The 22,638-nt window shown below is 40.7% G+C and overlaps 1 protein-coding gene across 1 annotated transcript in view; it reads right to left on the reverse strand.

The window, feature by feature from the left end:
* Dhfr (dihydrofolate reductase) overlaps window positions 1-20,672 on the reverse strand; it is a 143,205-nt gene extending 122,533 nt beyond the window's left edge. Inside the window, exon 1 of the mRNA XM_067147224.2 lies at window positions 20,477-20,672. Within this exon, the coding sequence (XP_067003325.1) occupies window positions 20,477-20,559 (83 nt within the window). The 5' untranslated portion in view covers window positions 20,560-20,672. The remainder of the gene's footprint in view (window positions 1-20,476) is intronic.
* Window positions 20,673-22,638: the final 1,966 nt, after the last annotated feature.

Below are 22,638 nucleotides of genomic sequence, written 5' to 3' on the forward strand. Positions count from 1 at the left end.
CCACATAGTCTTGGAGAGTAAATCCAGACTATTTACTGGTTTCATGTTTGATAATCAAATGTATATCTTTGAAAGACTCCCATTTGGCATTTCTAACTCCGCGGCCGCGCTTGTACGAGCTCTAGACAGGAACTTGAAGCCGGAAGTAAAAGAATTTATAACCATTTATGTTGATGACATCGTACTGGCGACAGCAACTTTCGAGGAGCATGTAGTCAAGTTGGAACAGTTGCTAAGTAATTTGGATGAGGCTGGATTCAAAATCAATCGGTCCAAGTCGAAATTTTGCCAACCCGAAATCTTGTTTGTTGGGCATGTAATTGACGGAACTGGAATAAGACCAAACCCAGTTAAGATACAGGCCATATGTAACTTTCCGAAGCCCAGAAGGATTAAGCATATCCGACAGTTCTTGGGAATGACGAGATTTTTCGCTAGCCACTGTCCAAGATATACAGAGATATTAGCTCCCCTGCAAGATTTACTGAAGACCAATAATCGCTGGCGATGGAATGAGGGTCATGATCGAGCTTTTGTTAACGCGAAGGAATTACTAGCTAATAGTATAAAACTTGGATATCCGGACTTTGATCGTGAATTTATTATTCAATCCGATGCTTCAGCAGTTGGAGTTGGAGCTGTGCTGTATCAGGAGAACAATGGGGAGAATAATATAAACTATTTAGCCTTCGTTAGTAGAAAATTGAGGAACCATGAGCTTAAGTATACGACCACTGAACTTGAGATGTTGGCCATTGTTTACGCATTACAACAGTGGAGGAAAATAGTGTATGGGTATCCGGTAGTCATTAGGACGGACCATAAGGCACTAACGTTTGTGTTAAAAACTACATTATCCAGCGAGAGAGTATCATGATGGGCACTTTATGCACAGCAGTTTAATTTAAGAATCGAGTTCTGCCCGGGTAAAAGTAATGTGTTGGCAGACAGTCTAAGCCGAAATCCAACAGAAGAGCCTCTGGAAGTTAATATGATCGAAGTAACTCAAGAGGATGAGGAATGTTTAGAGAACTTAAAACGATTGCCAGAGTTGCAACTTGAGGATTCATCTCTGAAAGAGATTATTGAGTATTGTTTGAGAAGATCAGCTAATGATGGGCCCGAAGATCAAATAAATGATTATGTGCTGGCGAATAATATCTTGTATAAATACATAGATAAAGATCGGAAGAAATTAAGAGTGGTGGTACCACGCAAATTAACATGTAAGCTCATATGGTACATCCATAGGATGATTGGTCACGGTGGACTAGATAAATTAGCAGCTACAATAGGAGAGACATTCACATGGACTGGGTTCCGGAGAACCATAGGTAGAATAGTAAAAACCTGTGATATATGTCAGAGGGTGAAATATAACTCCGTATTATTGTACCAACCACTGATAGCTGTAATACCAGACCGTCCTAGGGAAGTATACGCCATGGATTTGTATGGGAGTTTACCCGTAGGTAAACGTGGAAACCGTTTTGTTTTGGTAGTCCTTGACGTAATGTCAAAATTCGTATCACTTCAGCCCATTAGGAAGGCCAACTCTAAGTCCATTATTAGGAGTTTAGAAAGAGTAACGATACCAAAAATGGGTAAGCCGAAATGCATAATAACGGACCATGGAACGCAGTTTACGTCAAACGAATTTGCGGAAGCTTTAAGGAAAATGAACATTCAACACCGGTTTAGTTCTATAAGACACCCTGAATCCAATGCGGCTGAGAGGGTCATGAAAGAAATTGCGAAATATTGTAGAATTTTCTGCCATGAACGTCATTGGACATGGACTTCATGTTTACCGACAATAGCCGATTGTATAAATTTTACATGGCACGAGTCTATCGGCAATATTCCAAGCATTCTTCACATGAACGAGCAACCAAGACGCCCATGGAACGAGATCATTGCTAGACCAGTCGAAGAAAGTCCTAGCATCGAAGAGAACATAAAGCAAGCTCAGGCGTGTATGAAAAGGCAGGCCGAAAAACGTCTCAAGAAGCTAAGGCATAAGAAATTTCGAGAACCTTTGGAGGTTGGAACCTATGTCCTCGTAAGAAAACCAGCCATATCCTGTCCTACGGAAAAATTCTATTCCAAATTCGCACATTTGTACATCGGGCCATTCAAGGTTATTGAAGCGTTGGGCAATAAAGCATATAAAATACAGAGTTTGGATTCCAACAACATTTCTATTTTCAATGCTTCGAGTCTTAAGCAGTACAGTTTCCCTATCGTTGATGAGGAAGAAGTTAATATCATCGTGGAAGACGAAGGAAACGGAGATGCCTTGGACGTCTATTCGCTGACCAACGGATCAGATGACGAATGATGAAGTTCAAACAAGACTGGAAGGCAGGATATTGTATAACAGTATCTCAAGAACAGAGTTATTTTCGATCATTTCAGATGTGATAAAAGACGATTTCATTGAAGAAGAGAATTATGATAGACCTTGCATAAACATGAAATTTCTCCTTTCATACGAAATTTCATTTTTGAGTAGAGGGGGAATATAACCTTCCAATGTATGTCAGGATGAGATTGGTGAACACATTGGAAGTTTATGTTGAGAAATAATGTCAATGAAATCTTATGTTCGGTTATCACACCTCCGGGTGAATTTGAGTTCAGTTGACTTGTCTAGTTATGTGAACGGCATCGCTGAATTGAAGATAGCGGCGGATTGATAACAAGCTCTAAACCCCGTGGTGCCTTGGAAATATTGGTAGACGATTAAACATCGTGGAAGATAGGGCAGGATTAAATGACCACATTCCTCAAGTATAGTTACTGAAATGCATGAACGGCAGAATATCAATGACAGAATGTTACTGAGGGCCATGAAATGTGTGAATAATAAGTTTATATGAGAGGGCCATACCTTGTACATCTAGTCTCGCACGATTCGACGATCGAGATGAATAAATGAAACTGTCGATTACTAACCTAAATACAAGGCGGCAATTATTAAATAAGTTCCTTTGCTAGTACAGCTGATTTATACGAGATCATTACGCATTATGTGTCAAATGTTTCCAATTGTCAAGAACATATGGGAGCTGGAAGCAGAGAAGAATTCTAAAAGCAAACCGTCTGCGATTATTATGTTGTTGTAGAATTTGTTTTTGTCTCTGAGGAAGTTGACTTTCAATCTGTATCTTAGAAGGATCGGAAGCAAAAATTCGTAGGGAAAAGATTTTGTTGAAGAGATATATTAGCGTGATATTGGCATATTATAAACCCTTATTATATTGTAAAACAAGATATCTTGTTATTGAAAGTGCAAAGGCAAGTGTATCAATTGAACTGTAAAATTGTATTAAGGTGTATAACTCTGTCCTAAAAGATATCTCTAAGTTTCAGGTAACATGGAACCGTCAGTTATTGGTTATACATATGAGATGACTGCACGTATTAACATGAACAACTAAAATAGAGGGACCTCGAAGGATCTGGCCAGGAATGTGATGGACATAATGAATAATAGTTATGGTTGAGAGCTGAACACGGAAGGTGACACTGTCGTGGAGCAACAACCCAGGATGAGTACTCGAATATCATATATATATTCCGCCACGCATTTGCTTATTTTAGATGTAGAGTAGTATTTGTTTTAATGTCGATTTAAGACATATTCAATTTTTCAACTTGAAGGTGACCGTTATTTGTTAATCATTGCGTCGTATTAATTATGATCGTTGCGACTAGTGCAGTGAGTCAATCTACGTTGTGATAATATGCGATGGGTCGTGTAAGTTTTCTTTTAATATCTGCTAGCAATGTTTTACGGAATGGTTTTCGGCATCGATGTTATTGGTACCGTAATGGTGTTATGGTGATGAGCATTAACCTAACTCATGGCTCAAAATACCCCGGAGGAGCTTAGTATTTGCGACGTGCGATTCTGTGGTCTTCAAATATTATGTGCTTGTGCAGAAATACGGTGTTTGATAATGGAAGTGTGATATTCTTGTGGTGATATGGTGTTAATGCAGCAGCGTATTTAGTAGTTTGACGTAATTGCCTGAATAGATTATTCCTAAGTATTGTGAATTCACTGTGCATGACGATTTGTGCGACGTGATAAGGTGTTTGATATGGTAGGATCTTTGAAAATATGTACGTGGATAGTGAGATGTGGATGGTTATAAACGTGTCATTAGGATTGCGTATTTTATGATGTTGTAATGTGTAGGTCCTGATGATAGCATTGATGTTAGGAATTGTGTTAGTCATGCGTGAATTTTGATGTTGTTGTGATGAATGATTTATTTAGGCACGAGGCCGTATTTTAGAATAATGTTATAGAATTTTGCACTCACGAACACTAATATATGGTCGTCACATTTATCCTATTTAAATACAAGATTGACCAGAGCGCACGGTATTAAAGGGATGTTTAGGATCTTCAAAAAATAAACGATAACGTATAGATATTCGGTCATGTCGCAAAGGGAATATGATCTCCTATGGTAAGTAAATCATTTCTTTGCTAGTTGGATATTTTGTAGATCATTTGAGTTGATGCCTAGTGCTGATGTAGTTATTTCAGACCAAACTTCGCAGTGGAATCCGGAGGCGCAGAATCAATGTAGTTAGAGAAGGTTATTGTAGGTGTTGCAATGTCTATTGATGTCCTTTATCTAGGTGCAGTCTTCGATGAATGTTCGAGAGGATCGAGTCTGTCTTTTAAATGCATGATTTTGATGGATGACATATTATGTTACGATCCTGTCTTTCAAACATTTCTCTTGCATTCATGATGATTTATGAATTTAGAATAACGGTGTTTTTCAAGTTGCTAGGTAGACAGTTTACCGTTAAATAGTGCGATGATTTAAATGAGAATGATGGAATATTATGAGATATTTGAGTGGGAACAGCATTCTGAAATGGACGATTCAATAATTCCCAGTTATTTATTTCGAAATGCGTGATGGACAATAGATCTTTCACTGTAAGCCTTCAGCAGTGGGACACTTTGTCTCTTTTGTTGTTTTTTTTTCGATTTTCTCTTGATTGACGATGTTATAATTTCTTTGTAACAAGAGCAAGAAGTTAGGTGTTTATTTCAATTTTAACGTAACATTTATTTTTTTTCCTTTCTATAACCGTTTGTGTTGCTATTAATTTGATCATTATGTAACTGACATTCGAAGTTATTTGAAGTCATTAAACGGAAAATCCTTCCATAAATGAAACATTTTACAGAGTTCTCATTTGATGTAGCGTAGGAATACTAGGATAGTTATCTAATTTAGGATAAAATGAAATGATGGTCAATGTAGCTTGATGAATATGCCAATATCCTAGATCTCTTAACATTCTGTTGCGGAATATTCACGTAATTTTAGGCAGGAAATGATGATTACTTTCTACGTTTAAACCACACTGATAACAGTCCACTATATAAACCTGTGACCCGACTCGTCGGACTTGCACGTCCCTAGAGTGGAGGCTTCATGGATCTCCGACTGCTTTGCTTTGCCGCGGCATAACCCAACACTGAGATACAGAATTAAGATGTGCAAAATGGTCACAGGGATTGCTGTCAGGGCTCAATATAAACTTCTGTAATCAACAGCTCGGCGATTACTCAGACATTCTCACACCGTCACGGCCTTTGTATTGTTGCAGAAGGAAGCTACAAGAAGGCAGCCCATTCTGCCTTGCATTTTTGGCCTATGATACCAAAGAATAATAAAGTGCGGACTCTCACTCCGCGGCGCGTGTAACGGAGGGTTAAAGGGAAACCTGGCCTTGGAGTAGCCAATTAGAACACAGGAGCTTGCCCAGATTGACCAATAAAAAAACTTTCTTTGGTCGCGATGTTTAAATTACTTTCTCGAATTACTTTCGCGAATCTTCCATTTCCAGAATAGTAAAAACATATTTCTAGAATGCATAACTAACAAAGGCCAACACACCCAGTTCTAAAATTCGCGCCACAAACTGTCTGGACTGTTCCAGTTAATATAGAAATGTTACTGGTTACAACCAACCTATTTAGAATAATATTTCTTACACTGTACAGGTTAGGTAGCTGAATGGAATATAAATAAAATATTCTAGCACAACACTCCAGATCATACAGTAAGTACTACTAAAAAAGATTTACAAATAAAATCTTCTACAAACACTTTCCACTTCCAATATATTCTACACCTGTGTCAGGTAGAACAGACATGGTAGTAATTCTGGGTGGACTGACAACTGTTCTACAACCTCTATATGTGTGAATTAACAAACCTTTTAAGGATCATATCCGATGTGTTTATAAGGAATAGATGGCAACGGACAAGCACACATTCACTCCAGGTCCTTCTTTAGAATTAATGTACCAGTGGATAATATGAAGCTGGAATTTACGGTAATTCCGTGTGAAATGGTTATGAAGATCTTCAGGAAAACTGGAATATCTAACTCGCTGGATGCTCTCGAAGATAACAACTTATGGAATGTCAAAGAATTACACTCCTCTGAATGTGACGACTCCTCATCGGCCGAGAGCAACGATGAAATGTCAATGTACCGGTAAATTCGATCAGTGCTCTTTTTATTACCAGCATGTGACTTGCATTTTATTACGGTGTTCGTAACGTTAACACTAACACATGTACAACCATATTACCTACTTTATCATTAGAGATTTGTAGACTGTTCCGTAGCAGCGCACAACAGTATGAAGCAAACCACGCTAATTTTTTCGCCTGGTCACCTACTTGAAGCAAGTATTAAAAAGCTGTAGACCTGCCGGTAAACTAAAGTCATATAAATATGAGAACTTGCTTGTTAATATTTCCTTTGTATACAGTATAATATTGCAGTGATGGAAAAGGGACAGCCTACCGTAAATACGTACAAAGGCATGCAATGTTGTGATAAAAATGATTTTATTAATGTTTGTCTAATCTGTAAATAGATGTTCAGTGTTCATACAAAATGGTATTTTCACAGCTATCTTGGTGATTTCATTGATTTTATTTGAAATTTCAGAGTAACTTCATCCCTTCAAGAAAAAGTCTGCGTAATTTACACAGCCTGACTTTAGAACAAAAAGTTTAAGACAAAAAGTGGGTGCCGCATACTATATGTAAAACATGTTTGGAAGGACTAAGACAGTGGTTTAGTGGAAAACAGAAATCCATGCCATTTGGAATTCCCATGATTGGGCATGAACCAAAAATCATTATGATTGCTACCTCTGTCTGCGCAATGTATCGGGGTACAACAAAGTTAATAAAACAAAAAGAAAATACCCTGAAGGCTTAGAATCAGCTATTAGGCCTCGATACCTAATCCCGTCGGGGTCAGATATTCCCATTCTAGGGCCATGAAAGCAACTAGAGGATGTGAAGCAACAGAGTTCATCTGAGTCTACAGAATATTGTGAAGTGGATGAGGATTTCTCCCTACTCACTACAGAAGACAAACCACAGCATTTTAGTCAGGCAGAGCTGAACGATTTTGTGTGGGACTTAGATCTTACCAAGAAAAAGAGTGAGATTGTGGGATCAAGACTGAAAGGAGTGGTCTTTAGTTGGTACAGGAACCAACGAGATTCATCTTCCACTGCAAACTTCAGTGACATAGCAACTACGAGTACAGCTCCCCAATTTCCACCACTAGGAACAAATAGTCCAAAATTTAATTTGAAGAACTGCTTCTAGATCACATTAGGCTTGAACAGGCACCTAAGTCATCCCCTGGTTGAAAAAAAGTTTGTGGAGAAGGTGAAGTTATAACTTCAGAAGGGGCTATTGAAAGACTGAAGGAGAATGAAGATATATATATATATTTTTTTTTTTTGCTAGGGGCTTTACGTCGCACCGACACAGATAGGTCTTATGGCGACGATGGGATAGGAAAGGCCTAGGAGTTGAAAGGAAGCGGCCGTGGCCTTAATTAAGGTACAGCCCCAGCATTTGCCTGGTGTGAAAATGGGAAACCACGGAAAACCATTTTCAGGGCTGCCGATAGTGGGATTCGAACCTACTATCTCCCGGATGCAAGCTCACAGCCGCGCGCCTCTACGCGCATGGCCAACTCGCCCGGTAAGATATATTTTAGTTGTCTATTTTGCAAGAACCCAGTGTCCTACTTCTGCACTACACACATTATTTACACAGCCCAAACTCTTCTCATTGAGCATTTCAGTGGCCTCATCTTCCAAGTCAGGTTGCTTTAAGTCAACTTGCACATCATCATCATCACTACTTTCATTTGTTCTCACAACTGCCCCCTGTGGGTGGGGGCAGTAGAATAACACCCACGGTATCTTCTGCCTGTCGTAAGAGCCCCAGGGGCTCTCAATTTTGGAGCATGGGTTGGAGACCATGGGGCAGAAAGCAGAAAGAAACAAAAGAAAACGGTGGCGGCGGCGGCGGCGGCGGTGGTGGTGGTGGTGGTGGAGGTGGTTGTTGTTTTAAGGGGAAGTACAACTAGGCAACCATCCTCTAATAACACTACCCAGAGAGGAAAAGAAAAATGGAAGGGATCCGGCACTTCGAAAAATGAAGACATCGGCCAAAGAAAGACATGAGCCACAAAGGGAGTGAAAATGAAAGAGTCCCTAGGCCTCGATACCTAAGAACCAGATTTGACCAAGGGAGATCGTATAGGATAGATGAAAGTGAGGAGCCTGGCACAAATAAGTGGAAGCAATGCCAGGACTCAGCTAAGGGCCCCTTACGTCATATTCACACAGTCTGAAAATATGTCGGGTCTTCTCCTTTTTAGCTTTTCTTCCATTTTAACGTCTACATGTCTCAGCAACTTATAGAAGGCTAACAAAGAATATTTGAGACATTTAGAGTCACTACTCCTAAAAACTCGTAATTTGGAAGGAACGCTTACTTCACTAAGGGGACAATGAGTTTCAGGATCATATTCAAACGATTTCACACGCACTCATCACTTGGTACAAGTTTGTTTGCTGTTCTGTGAATCGAACAGCCACATAAATAATAATACACTTGATTATTGCCTGCTCTAGTTGAACTGTTATCATTATAACTGACATCTATTGGACTAAACTTGGTTTGATATCTGTTAGTGAAATAGTGTCCCTTATCTGTTCTTGAATATTTCCCTTTACCTCCTTTCTTCACAGTCTTTCATCCCATCCCATTGATCTTATCTTTTGCTTGAAGATAGCTTGTGGTCAATAACAGTGAACTGCGAACGAATTCCTTTCATGGTACGAAGAGCCCATATAGGCCGACGCAAAAGGAGATTAGAAAAATAAATAGCACCGGAAACGTTGCTAGTATCACGTGTAAATATTTCAGGTACTTCTCTGTTTTCGAAGCCATGCACACCAAGGGTCCTATGAAATGCCAGACCTACCACAATTGACATTCATCTTTAGAAAACCTTAGAATTGATGTGCCTTACAATTTACATCCTAACATAAAACATCCTGGCATGATACTGACTGCATTTAATAACACCACTCAAATTCACATGCAAACACACACTATTGCTTTCAAATGCTACTCGTTCAGATTAAATGAGGGAACTAACTTCTCTGGATTACGGAGCCTTATGGAAGTTCCAACACTTGTTTATCTACTCGCCCTGGCTGTAGTAATTGATAGGAAGCAAAATTATGATTGAAATCCGTGGTGATACATGCTCTATGGAATTTTGTTCATAGTATACCAGAACTCTTTGGACATGTTCGACTTACTGTTACTCTAATTCATCTATTGCATAAATGAGTCTCATAACTGTATGCTGAGATTTGTTTAAAGGTAGTCATTTTCACTCATAACAATTTATTAAGCAGATCTCATGGAGCACCACCTGAAGCCAATAATACTCGACTTAGATCCGAATTCACGGACAGCCACAACTTACTGGAATCATTGGTCCCAAACATTCCAAAACTTCTTAAGAGAATTTCCGGAAGTAACAGAAGAGCAAAAGCTCCGTCTGCTATTTAACTATATTTCTCCTTCCATCTACGAACACGTAAGTCGTTGCTGTTCTTATAATGACACAATGCCTATTGTTAAGACTTTATATGTCAAGCTGGTAAACGAAAAATTCGCTAGACATCAACTCTTTACTCGGCGGCAACAACCTAACAAATCAATTGACCACTATCTAGAATCGCTAAGAATTCTCAATAGAGATAATTTAACCCGATCAATGCTAAACCCGTAAATATATATTAAGCGATGACGAGCCTCCCATGCTAAACCCAAATTTATGTTTTCGTGCAACGCTCTTTCCTAAGCCCGTAAAAATACGATCAGCCACTGATCAGTGTTGTATACAAGGAACTTGGTATACAGTGACACAACATAAAGTTTATTGTTTCAATGATTTGATACAATATAAGTTTATATAAGAAATAAAACTGAATTCTTCTTGAAACTTGTTTGAATGCACGCAGTTAATGTTGAAATTAAATCTTAAATTGAATGTCTGTTGCATATGTACAATTATACAATACGAGAGTTCTATATACACTTAGTTCTATCTTGAGGAGATAGTCTGTTTCACTAATAAATTGTCCTGATAGTCGAAAACTATCTTCTGTGAAATTACAAGCGTAACTTGTAGAGAGAGGTAGAATGCTGGTACTAGGTTTATACTTGCAAGGAACTTGCATTAATTTATTCAAATAGCAGAATGCTAAGGTGGACGTCGGAGCACTGGCGAGGAGTAAAGGGAGTAGCAGAATGCTATACTCGGGGCTCGACGTGGCTACGGGGATCAGGATAATGAGGCAATGTTCAGAGGTGACACCTCACGGCCAGCAATTTGTCCACCTGTTCAAAACACGTTTTTAAGAGGAATGCCTCCGTGTCTGACTTGCGGTGTGGTCTGGTCGTCAAACATTGGGGTAGTCCTGGAGAGGCTCGGAACGAAGCTCCTTATATATCGCTGGCTGACGTCATTGGTGAGCGGTGAGCGTGCCAGGCACAGTAAAGACACCTCGTAACTGCTAGAAACTTCGGTGCTGCGGCGGGTTGCGGAGCTTGTAGGCGCAGAGCTTGCGATGCGGAGGACACACACAACAATCAGTTCAAATGTTGCGCCAGAAGATCAGAGAAGTTCTAAAGGAGAGATAGTTTACACTTCCTCGTATTTATATAGGTTAGGAGTTTGTTTCCTAGCGCTGCGCCGTAAAAGAAGAGATGCCTTGGCAATAATGAAATGTTTTTAGTTGATAGTGACACAGATAATGACTTTCTGGACAATGAAAGTGACTGTGAATATGATGTTAAGAGATGTTGTGACAGAAAGTGACAGTGATGATGCGGACAATGACAATGACACCAATGAGGAAGATGAAGGTGAAAACAGTCTACCTCCACCAGTGAAACAGAAATAAATAAATAAGTCATCATCATTTTCTTGAATTGCTGGTCAGTACACTCCAATACTTCACAATTTCTTTTCACGCAATTCAGGTGCTAGAGATGATTCCCTGAAAATGTTTTTTTTTTTTTTTTTGGTTCAGTTCTGCACTGGCACAGGTTATTGTGGAGCATACCAATGAACAGACTTCAGAAGTGGAATGATGTGAATGTGAATGAATTTCTTTTTTTGCACTTAAAATGCTCATGATAAGCCAAAAAAACGTTATGGGACAACCATACCATGTTTTGAACAATACCACAGTAATGTCCATTTTTTGACTTTGAACATTATCATCAATGAAAATTTATGCTTAATTTCAATTTATTATCTAAAAATGTCAGTTAACTATTAAAGCTATTTTTTTTAAATAATCGCATATTCTTGGTGGTTCAGGTGGCAGCGCGCCGGCCTCTCACCGCTGGGTTCCGTAGTTCAAATCCCAGTCTCCCCATGTGAGATTTGTGCCGGACAAAGCGGAGGTGGGACAGATTTTTCTCCGGGTACTCCGGCTTTCCCTGTCATCTTTCATTTTAGCAACACTCTCCATATCATTTCATTTCATCTGTCAGTCATTAATCATTGCCCCAGAGAAGTGCGACTGACTTCGGCAGTCAACACAGTTCCTATCCTCGCCGCTAGATGGGGGCTTCATTCATTCCATTCCTGACCCGGTCAAATGACGGGAAACAGGCAGTGGGTTTTCATTTTCATATTCTTGGGAAAAAAACCAGCACAGAGGAAGCACATACATGTAATAAACCTAGCAATGAAAGAGTTAAAGCCGTGACTGCTGAAACTAATTGCAATGACTTTATAAGAGATGCATTTATTAGGGGATTAGTCAGTTCTGTTATTCGTCAATGCTTGTTAGAGAACACAACGCTTTCCCTTTCGCGTGCTTACACTCAAGCACTTTCTTTAGAACAGGCTCAATTGCACTCTCACTTATACGACAATGCTTGGCCCTCAATTAATGCTGTTGGTGGTACAGATGTGTCTCGTAAAGTAAACAATCACTCTCTAAATGCAACTTTTGTAATTTACATAGGCATCCCAGCAACAGATGGTCTGGCAAAGATTCCATTTGCAGTTCCTGTGGAAAACATGAACACTGAGCTACAGTTTGTAGGTCTATCTCTGTTAAACCTAACAAATCAAACAAACTGCCCCATTGTCAATGATCACGTCTTGCTCTGTACCTTCTCAACTATGTAAGGTTAAAAATGATGTGATAATTAATGGACATTCTATTTCGGGCATGCTTGACGCTGGTAGTGATCTGAGCTGATCTGAGAACTGAATTAAAAAATTAATTCTACCTCGGTAGAAGTGGGTCTTGCTTCTACCACTCAAAAAGCTAAAATCATTAGTCAATGTATCATAGATATTAAAATGTGTGGACACCATTGTTCAAGAATAGTATTGTCAATCCTGCCTAACCTCTGCTGCGATCTGATAATTGGTTGTGACTTAATGAAGATGCACTCCTCTGCCCAGTTCGACTTCGGAGGTGCCAAAGCCCCTGTCCTTATTTGTGGACTATCAGCAGCCAAAGTTAAGCCTGCTGTACTCTTTTCTAACTAATCTTCTGATTGTAAACCTATACTTGTTAAATTTCATCGCTATTCTGATAGTGATTCAAAATTGATTGCGGCTGAATTTGGCAAACTATTGAAGGAAGGTGTAACTGAGAGTAGTGTTTCCCCTTTGAGATCGCAGGTACATGTCACATCGACAAATAATCACAATAAATTAATCTCGGACTATCGATAAGTTGACCCTTTTAGGTGCCTATCCCCTGCCACAAATCAATGACATAATTACAAAGCTGGCAAGATATGAAGTTTTCAGTACCATTGATTTACACAGTGCTTATCATCAGCTACCTATTCCTAAGTAGGATCACCATTTTACTGCTTTGAGGCTTGTGGAAAATTGTTCCAATTCACCAGAATACCCTTCGGTGTGACAAATGGAGTAGCACCATTCAAGAGAGTGACTGATAAGATCATTCAAGCTGAAGGTCTTAAGTATACCTACGCTTGCCTAAATAACGTCACAGTATGTGAAGTAAACCAAGATGAGCATGATGCAAACCATAACAAATTCCTTAAAATGGTCACCAAGTATAATTTAAACATCAACTCTGAGAAAAACAACTTCTCACAAAAATGCATCATGTTCTTGGAATATACAGTCGGTAATAAGATCATCAGGCCTGATCGTGATTGACTGAAACCGCTCAGAGACTATCCTATTCCATGTAACCACCAGTCTCTTAGAAGAGCTCTAGGCATGTTCTCACATTACTCGCCCTTCGTGTCAAACTTCTCATCAAAATGTCAACAATTCACCCTCTGTGCCAGGCCTCACTACCTCTCTCTGCCACTGCTGTTGAGATTTTTGAAGATATCAAGTCTGCTATAGAAATGCCGTGCTTGGTAGCAGAAACATGCCCCCTTTACAGTCGAGACTGATGCATCCGATTCTACTATTGCTGCTACCTTCTCCCAAAATGAATGCCCTGTTGCCGTCATTTCTACCTCGTCAGAGACCAGCACTCTGTAACTTTCACGTTTGATTCAAAACATCCTGGAAAAATAAAAGACTGGCATTTTGTATTATCCCCTTATTCATGACACTGTATACAAAGGCAACTTTAACCAAGCTGCTGACGCCCTCTCGAGAGTTGGTTCCATCAATCATAATGCAGATTATGAAAAGCTACTGTCTCTTTGTCTTCCTGCATCACAAGAATGGATCATCGAATACACATTAAAAATCTTCCCAGCAGAAGATATGCGGTGTGTCACATCTACATGCAGGATGTGAGCTGAGGTAAAGACTCAGTTCTTCAGACATCAAGGCTTTCTTTTCAAGGCTGCAGTCCCTTTTAAACGTTTAAATCTCCTAAGACTTGAAATCGTTACTGTAATTGACAAATTTTCTTGTTTCCCCTTTGCTTTCACTTGCAGTCACACGAGTGCCTCAACTGTCATCTCCTGCCTAACTCAAATTTTCAGCACATTTGGAGCCCCATCCTACATACATATGGATCGAGGCTCATCATTTATGTCTCAGGAACTCAAGAACTTTCTCACTTCGTTCGGAGTAGCCACAAGCCACACTACACCCTACAACCCACAGTCAGGTACTTCGTTCGGAGTAGCCACCAGCCACACTACACCCTACAACCCACAGTCAGGCTGAACAATTTAATGGGATAATCTGGAGAACAATACAAGTTGCCCTGAAAGATAAAGGTTCGTCAATCACCGAATAGGAATCCATACTTCAAAAAGCGCTACACACCATTCGGTCTCTACTCTGCACTGCCACAAATGCTACTCCTCATAAGCGCATGTTTGGCCATCCACGATGCAGTAGCAATGGCTACTGAAACCAGGAACTGTACTAATCCATCGCTTCTATAGTCAATCTAAATTTGAGGCAGTCGTTGAAGAAGTTATCCGCCTAGATGGATATAATGATTATGCCCTAATTCAGTACCCGGATGGCCAAGAGCCTATGGTATCTACTAGGCACCTAGCACCAAGAGGACAAGACACAGCAACTGATGGACCAGCGCCACACCCTGATAAATCCACCACAGATCCTGAGCAACTCAGGTCCATATCCCTGCGACTCCACGTAGTCCGCTTCAAACTCCGGACTGTACTCAAGAAGAAACACCACTACGTTACAGCAGCCACATCGCTCATCTTCCAGCTTATTTGAAGGACTATGTTGAGTCCTGAGGAGAGAGTGAATGTGGTGATACAATTTCTATGGAATCTTATTCATAGTATACCAGAACTATTTGGACAAGTCTGTGAAAAGGATGGAATGAAACATGTTTAATGGTGTTGATAGTCTGTGTAGCTTTTAGGAATATGTAGAACGAAAGCTTGCTATTATTTCTGGACTTAACATTAAGTCCAAGCAATAACTTAAATTGACCAAAAAAAGACCGATTCAAGCGTGAATTTAATATGAGGATCTATTGTATTCAAAAGATTCAAAACAGATTCACACTATTTATGACTTTTTCTTCTATTATAGTGAAAATATCAACATAGCGCCCAAAAGAAGATTCCTTCAATATTATACTATATATATGAACAATTTTTAAATGAAATAACAGAAAACCTTAACATCCTTTTTGAAGAAAAAATTATTCCAACAAGAACATAAGTTACCGAGTGAGTTGGCCATGCGGTTAGGGGCGCACAGCTGTGAGCTTGTATCCAGGAGATACAGGGTTCAAATCCCACTGTCGGCAGCCCTGAAGGTGGTTTTCTGTGGTTTCTCATTTTTTCACCAGGCAAATGCTGAGGACTGCTACTCCCAGCAAACAACAAACTACATTCAGTACAGCACAAGGCCACACAAAGGCAAGCCAAGGCAAGAACTGACCAGCATTGAGTGACATCGTAGTCAGGGCCAACAGCAAGGATAGGATAGTGATAATGGGTGATTTCAATGCGAGAGTTGGAAATAGAACTGAAGGATACAAAAGGGTGATTGGGGAAGATACAGACACTAATGGCAATGGGAAGCATTTGCTGTGCTAGTATGGGTTTAGCAGTTACGAATAAATTCTTCAAGCATAAGGCTATTCACCACTACAAATGGAAGGCTAGGGTGTACCAGACCCATATCTTAACCGACTTCGAATTCAGGAAGTCTGTTAGGAATGTACAGGTTTTTCAGGGATTTTTCGATGATAGAGGCCACTATCTGATCTGTAGTGAACTAAGTATCTCTAGTCCTAGGATAGAGAAAGTGAAATCAGTCTGGAAACGAATGAGGGTAGACAATCTCCTTCTTCTTCTTCAAGACGCCGTCTCCGAGCGGAGGTTGGCGATCCACGTAACTAGCTCTGATCTTGACAGCGCAGAATGGAATGCCATTTCTGAAGTACAGCAGTGCCATCTTCGAAGGTCTTTCAGCCATGAATTTCTTCTTCTCCCAACAGATCTCTTCCCCTGTATCTTCCCTTCGATAATAAGCTGTAATAACTGATACCTCTCACCTCTCATGATATGTCCTAGATATTGCGTTTTCCTCTGTTTTATGGTGAGCAGTAGTTCTTTTTGCTTTTTCATCCGACGAAGGACCTCGGCATTTGAGATTTTCATTACCCAGGATATCCGCAAGAGACGGCGATACAGGAACATTTCGAAGGCATCAATACGTTTTTCTATGATTGGATCCAGAGTCCAGCCTTCACATCCATATAGGAGAATAGAAAATATATAGCAGCGGATCATACGAATTTGTAGTTGGAGACTGAGATCTGACCTCACAAAGAATTTCTTCATGGTAATGAATTGTTTCCTGGCCTGCTCAACTCCCGTTTGGAGTTACATTGGTCATCCAAGATGGTACCCAGATATTTGAGAGAAGACACTTGCTCAACTATTTTATCTTTTATTGTGAGATCAATCATCTTCCCAATATACAGCACGAAGACTTTAGCTGCCAGCCACTTCTCTTATTCTCCCTGGTTGTTGGAAGTCTGGGATGGAGTGCTCACTGGATATCATTATGGCTGTATCCATTAGAACGTCGGGCCATATTGAAGTGGCTAAGCTCCTCCGTTAAGTGCTGCGGCTGATAAATTCTCCTTGTATAGTCAGCTAGCATTTTTATCACTCTGTATTTTAGTCATGAGTGGTGGTTGGACATCTTTTGCAGATAGCAGTCTGTATGAGTTGGCTTGCAGTACACTGTGTGGCCCAAGTTTAGATCGGCAGTCTTCATTACCAGAACATCGAGGAAAGGGAGTTTTCCTTCGCTTTCTGTCTCCATCTAGTGAACTGAATGTTGGTGTTAATGCTATTCATATGCTGTAGAACCACTGCAGTCATTCCTCTCTGTGGCTCCAGATTACAAAGATGTTATATGCGTACTGAAAAGGGCACGAGTACCAAAGAGCAACCTCACAGTTCAAAAGAGAAAGGACATAAAAACTCTGAACATGGACGAGAGTGTACTCATTCTTCCCGCAGATAAAGGGAATGCCACTGTCATCGTGGCTAATAATCATTACACTACGAAGATGTTGGAGCTTTTAAACACAGATACCTACTGCAGACTGACCAAAGATCCAACTAACTGGATTCTTCAAAACACCAATAGCCATCACTGCCATACAATATACAGAAAGAAACCTCCAAAAGTGAAGCTCCACCTCAGAAACTATATGGCTTTTCAAACATTCATAAGGACAATGTACCTCTATGGCTCATAGTGAATGCTACTAGATTAACGAACTACAGAATCGCGAAACATCTGGCCACCTTACCACCTTACTACAATAAGCAGTGGCACACAGGTATATGCCAGAGATTCAGACCACTTTATGGAAAAGATGAAGAACATCCAGTTGGAAACCGAAGGCCTACTTGTCAACTTTGAAGTGGTCTCACACTTCCCTGAAGTACGAGAAAAGGAGTAATGGACCACATCGCCCAGATTTTTTCCCAAGGACATCACTGACTTTTTCAACCATTGCATCACCACAAGTTATTAGCTGTAGAATGACAGTTTCTATAAAATCAACAGTGTCGCTATGGACAGTCCTCTGAGTTTGGTGATAGCAAAATTTCTTCATGGAAAAGTTTGAGAAAACAGCACTCGAGACCGCACCACTGAAACCTAAGATGGGGCTTCTCTACAGAGATGACACCTTTGTAATTTGGAGCCATGGAGAGGAACCATTGCACAGTTTCTACAGCATCCAAGTAGCCTTAACACCAATATTCACCAATTCACTATGGAGACAGAAAGTGAAGGAAAACTCCCTTTCCTTGATGTACTGGTAATCAAGACAGCTAATTTAAACTTTGGACACAGTGTACCACATGCCAACCTATACAGACTGCTATCTGCAAAAGATGTCCAACCAACACACGGAGAGACTATCTGTTCATGGCTTCCATCATCACCTCTGCAAAAACAAGGTGTACCACAATCCGATGAAGACTTGCATATGCCAACTGTGTGAAAAGACGTGTGATCGTTACCACACCGAACTGCGTACAAAGCGAACAAAAACCATAAGTGAATACGCAAAACTAAGTATTAATACAAATAATATTTAAATTATATCTTTTGTTGTACTATGCACATTTGTGCGCACTTCCAACGTATATATAAAGACGCTAACTGACCCTGAAAGGAGAATTTGTCAACTATAGCACTTCAACAAGGAGCTAAGCCACCTCAATATGACCCAATGTGCTAGCAGATACAGCCGTAGAGATATCCAGCGAGCACTCCATCCCAGACATCCAACAACCAGACAGAAAGAATAAGAGCAGCCAGCAACTAAAGCCTTTCTACTGTATACTGGGAAGATAACTGACAGACTAGGGAGGCTACTGAAATCCCATGGGATACAAACCATATATAGGCCACCAAAGAAAATCCAGGACTTACTAAGATCTGTTAAGGACAAGCGCCATCCTCTCTCCACAGCAGGTGTCTACAAGATTCCGTGCAGCTGCAGCCAGGTGTACATAGGAATTATGAAACACAGCATCATTACCCAACTGAAGAAGTACAACAAGAACAGTCCGCTGCGAAAAGCAGAACGTCATCACTCGCTGCTAGTAGGCCCCAACATACAGTACAGCAACACCCAAGTCTTGTCAAATACTGTGCCTCGTCATGCCTGGCTACAAAGAAAAGGCATTGAAATCGTGAAGCACACCAACAGTTTAGACCACAAGGAGTATCTGAATGGTTCAAAAAGGCCTGACTTCCAATACTGAAAACAAAATCTTGAGGACGTGGTGGCCGCAGCAGGCCAGAAAGAGCAACGCATAATAAGTTGCCTGTCTCCACCAAGGCAGGTCGACCAACGCCAGGCTCCATAGTGCTTAAATCATTGGCCGAAGAACGGCCAATCTGCGACTGCACCCCAACCACGGAAGACCAATAGGCGAGCAGCGTACCCATAGCTTCCACTGGCCAATGAACAGCCAATCAGCAACCCTCCTACCATGACTGATCACACTATATACTGGAGTGGAACTGTGACAACTCCATTCTACTGGGAGCTTCGGCAACATCAAAGTCATTCAGAACCGTTGAAAATGAAAAGTGCAGTTTTCGGTGAAACATTGGGATCATTATATCCTCCTGGAATATGGCCGACAAGCCTGGAAAATGGGACATTGTTTATTGATGTTTTAAGATTTGTAATTATTGTTGTTCATTTCCTTCGTCCTTATGCTTAGTTATTTCCACTTACTTCTTATTTGGGGCTCCACTTGCCCCATGCTCGGCCGGGGGATTCGGGGGGGGGGGACTGGAACCTACTGCTCATACGCAGGCTGAGAACTGTACAATACCAAGGAATCTGAATGGGTCAACAAGGCCTGGTTTCCAGTCCTGAAAACTTTAAATCCTAAGGACACGGTGGCCGCAGCAGGTCAGAAAAAGCAAAGCGTGATCAGTTGCCTGTCTCCACAGAAGCAGGTCGAACAACGCCAGACTCCGCAGTGCTTGAGTGCTTGGCCATGTTAAACTGAAAACATATTGAGAACTATTAAAATATATCTTTCTGGAAATGTACCACGAGTTGTATGATAACATATGTAACATGTTAAAAAACAAAAAAGCAATTCAAATTCCATCATTATTCCAGCCCGGTCGACAAGACTTCCACATTACATGTTATAATTCTGATGTTAGGTCCGTATTGAAATGTCCGTAAGTATGAAAACCTGCAGTCAATGACAGGGTCAGGGATGGAATCAATGAAGCCCCCATCTTGCGGCGAGGATAGGAATTGTGCCGGCTGCCGAGGCCTGTCGCACTCCTATGAGGCAATGATTCATGACTGACAGATGAAATGAAACGATAAAGAAGAGCGTTGCTGGAATGAAAGATGACAGGGTAAACCTGAGTGCCCGGAGAGAAACCTGTCGCGCCTCCGCGTTGTGCAGCACAAATCTCATATGGAGTGACTGGGATTTGAACCAGGGAACCCAGCGGTTAAAGGCCGACGCGCTGCCGCCTGAGCCATGGAAAGTAAACACACTAACTACAATATAATCTATATATTAAAACTTACTTCAATCTCCAAGGAAGGTCGCCATTTACACCAATTCCCATATTAGAGGAAACCGCAACGATTAAATTCAATACCGGCTTCATCGTATACTCTGTGATAAGAAACCTGTTAAAAGAACAAATCACGAATTTTCTTTAACACAAATTTATCTACAAAGTCACGCCTGCTTTTCCGCCAAATTTTGTATGTGCAACCAGGGCAGCCAACACTGCAGATGCAGAATTAGTTCTGTTCTGTTCTGTTCGTGAAGTTTATTTGGGCTCGTTATTTCACCCAGACACTATACTGTATAATATTTGTACTAGATCTACACACGCACACAATTTCAATAAAGTAGTACACCAATGCAGTTGACAATGTTTTCGGAGTACGAAGTACTTGAAGATTGAGGGAAGTAGACCATGCAGCAGACTCACAAATGGGTTCAAAGCACTGAAAGTAGATCAAGAAAAGACGTATCACCTAGACAATTAAAAGTGAGGAATTACGTATACAAGACTAGGAAATATAGGAAAAGCACAGGGACACAAGGTATACTAATCTTCACGCTAGAGTGGCCGTCTCAGCGACTTCTACAAAACATACACACCGGGCCAACATATAAGGGACAAGCAGGAGAGGGCAGGGGAACGACGGAGGGGTGGATATATGTGAGAGTGTAGGACTTTGGACGGATGGAAGGAAAGATCTGAGCAAAGTATATGGGGGATGTAGGGAGGGGAAAGTGTCGGTGAAATCGTAAACAAAAGAGGAAGAGGGGCGATATTGTGTTGTTATGAACATCAATGAAAAGGTACACGCGATCGGCGGAGGGGGAGATGAGAAAACAGTAGCTATGTGTCGTGGTTGAAGAGGAGGCGTTAGGGAGGGCGGGAGATAAATGAGAATATGATGAAATATGTAAGTAGTGTCAATGTATTGTGGGAAAGTGGGGTTAGAGTTGTAAATTAGAGTGATCTAAGAACTGATTTAAGATACGTATGATTGTGGGAGAGGGCTTGTAGACGAGACATGCAATTGACGTGGGAAGTGGATAATTGTATTGTATTAAGTTGGAGTACAGGCATCGACGAGGAGAGTTATACAATGGGCATTGAAAAAAAGAGATGATTGATATCAGCATCTACAGATCCACAATGGCATATGGGATGCGGTTGTAAGCGAAATCGAAATTTATAGAGAGGGGTAAGGGAATGATTAAAGCGAAGACGTATGATATTGATGATATGACGACGAGTGTAGGTGGCGTGTTGATACCAGAAAGTAGTAGGTAGTATGGGTTGGAGACTATGATAGAACTTGCCCTTCTGACATGCAGATGTTGTCCATGTGTTTTGCCATGTTTGTCGTTGTTGTGATTTGAGGAGAGATATGAAATCTGTGGCTGGAACAGAAAATGTAGCTGGGGTTGTAGATAAGAGGGAAGCCTCTTTCGCTAAGCGATCGGCTCGTTCATTGCCTGGTATGTTCTTATGTGCAGGTATCCAAATGAGGGTGATTTGGACACCTGATTGGTGTAAATTGAAGAGGATGTGTTTGACGTTATAAACATACCAGTTCAGCGTAAACTTGTTAGATTTTAGTGTTTGTAGCACAGAGAGAGAATCAGTGAATATATTAGCAGATTGTATGGATGAATGTTTGATGTAGAGTAATGTTTGGCGTATGGCAAGGAGTTCAGCCGAAAAAATAGAAAAGTGGGACGATAAGTGAAACAATTCAGCATACTGAGTCTGTTCGTAATAAAAAGCAGCGCCGACACCACAAGAATTTTTCGATCCATCAGTATAAAAATTGGGACAGGCATTAGTGGATGATATGCGAACTTTTTTAGAATGTAGAGGAAAATATGAAAGCCGGTAAGGGAGCATAGCAAAAGAAGATTCTTTAGAATGAATAATAGGAGGTGTATATTGAATCACATCGTATGCCACAGAATAGTATGGTAGCACATGACTACGAATAATAGTAGATTTAAAAGGGGAGACAAACTGAAATGCCCAAATTAAGGCAGGGGCTCGGCAAGGATGTGGGATAGGCGTTGCGAATGATTGAGCGAGTAATTGTATTTTGGGTAGAAGGTTATTGGAGAGTACGAGAAGTCGTTTGAGGAGATACTTAGCTGCTAGAAATCTGCGTCGAAGGAGAAGAGGAGGGTCACC

The sequence above is a fragment of the Anabrus simplex genome, chromosome 5 (assembly GCF_040414725.1).
Source record: "Anabrus simplex isolate iqAnaSimp1 chromosome 5, ASM4041472v1, whole genome shotgun sequence".
Lineage (NCBI taxonomy): Eukaryota > Metazoa > Arthropoda > Insecta > Orthoptera > Tettigoniidae > Anabrus > Anabrus simplex.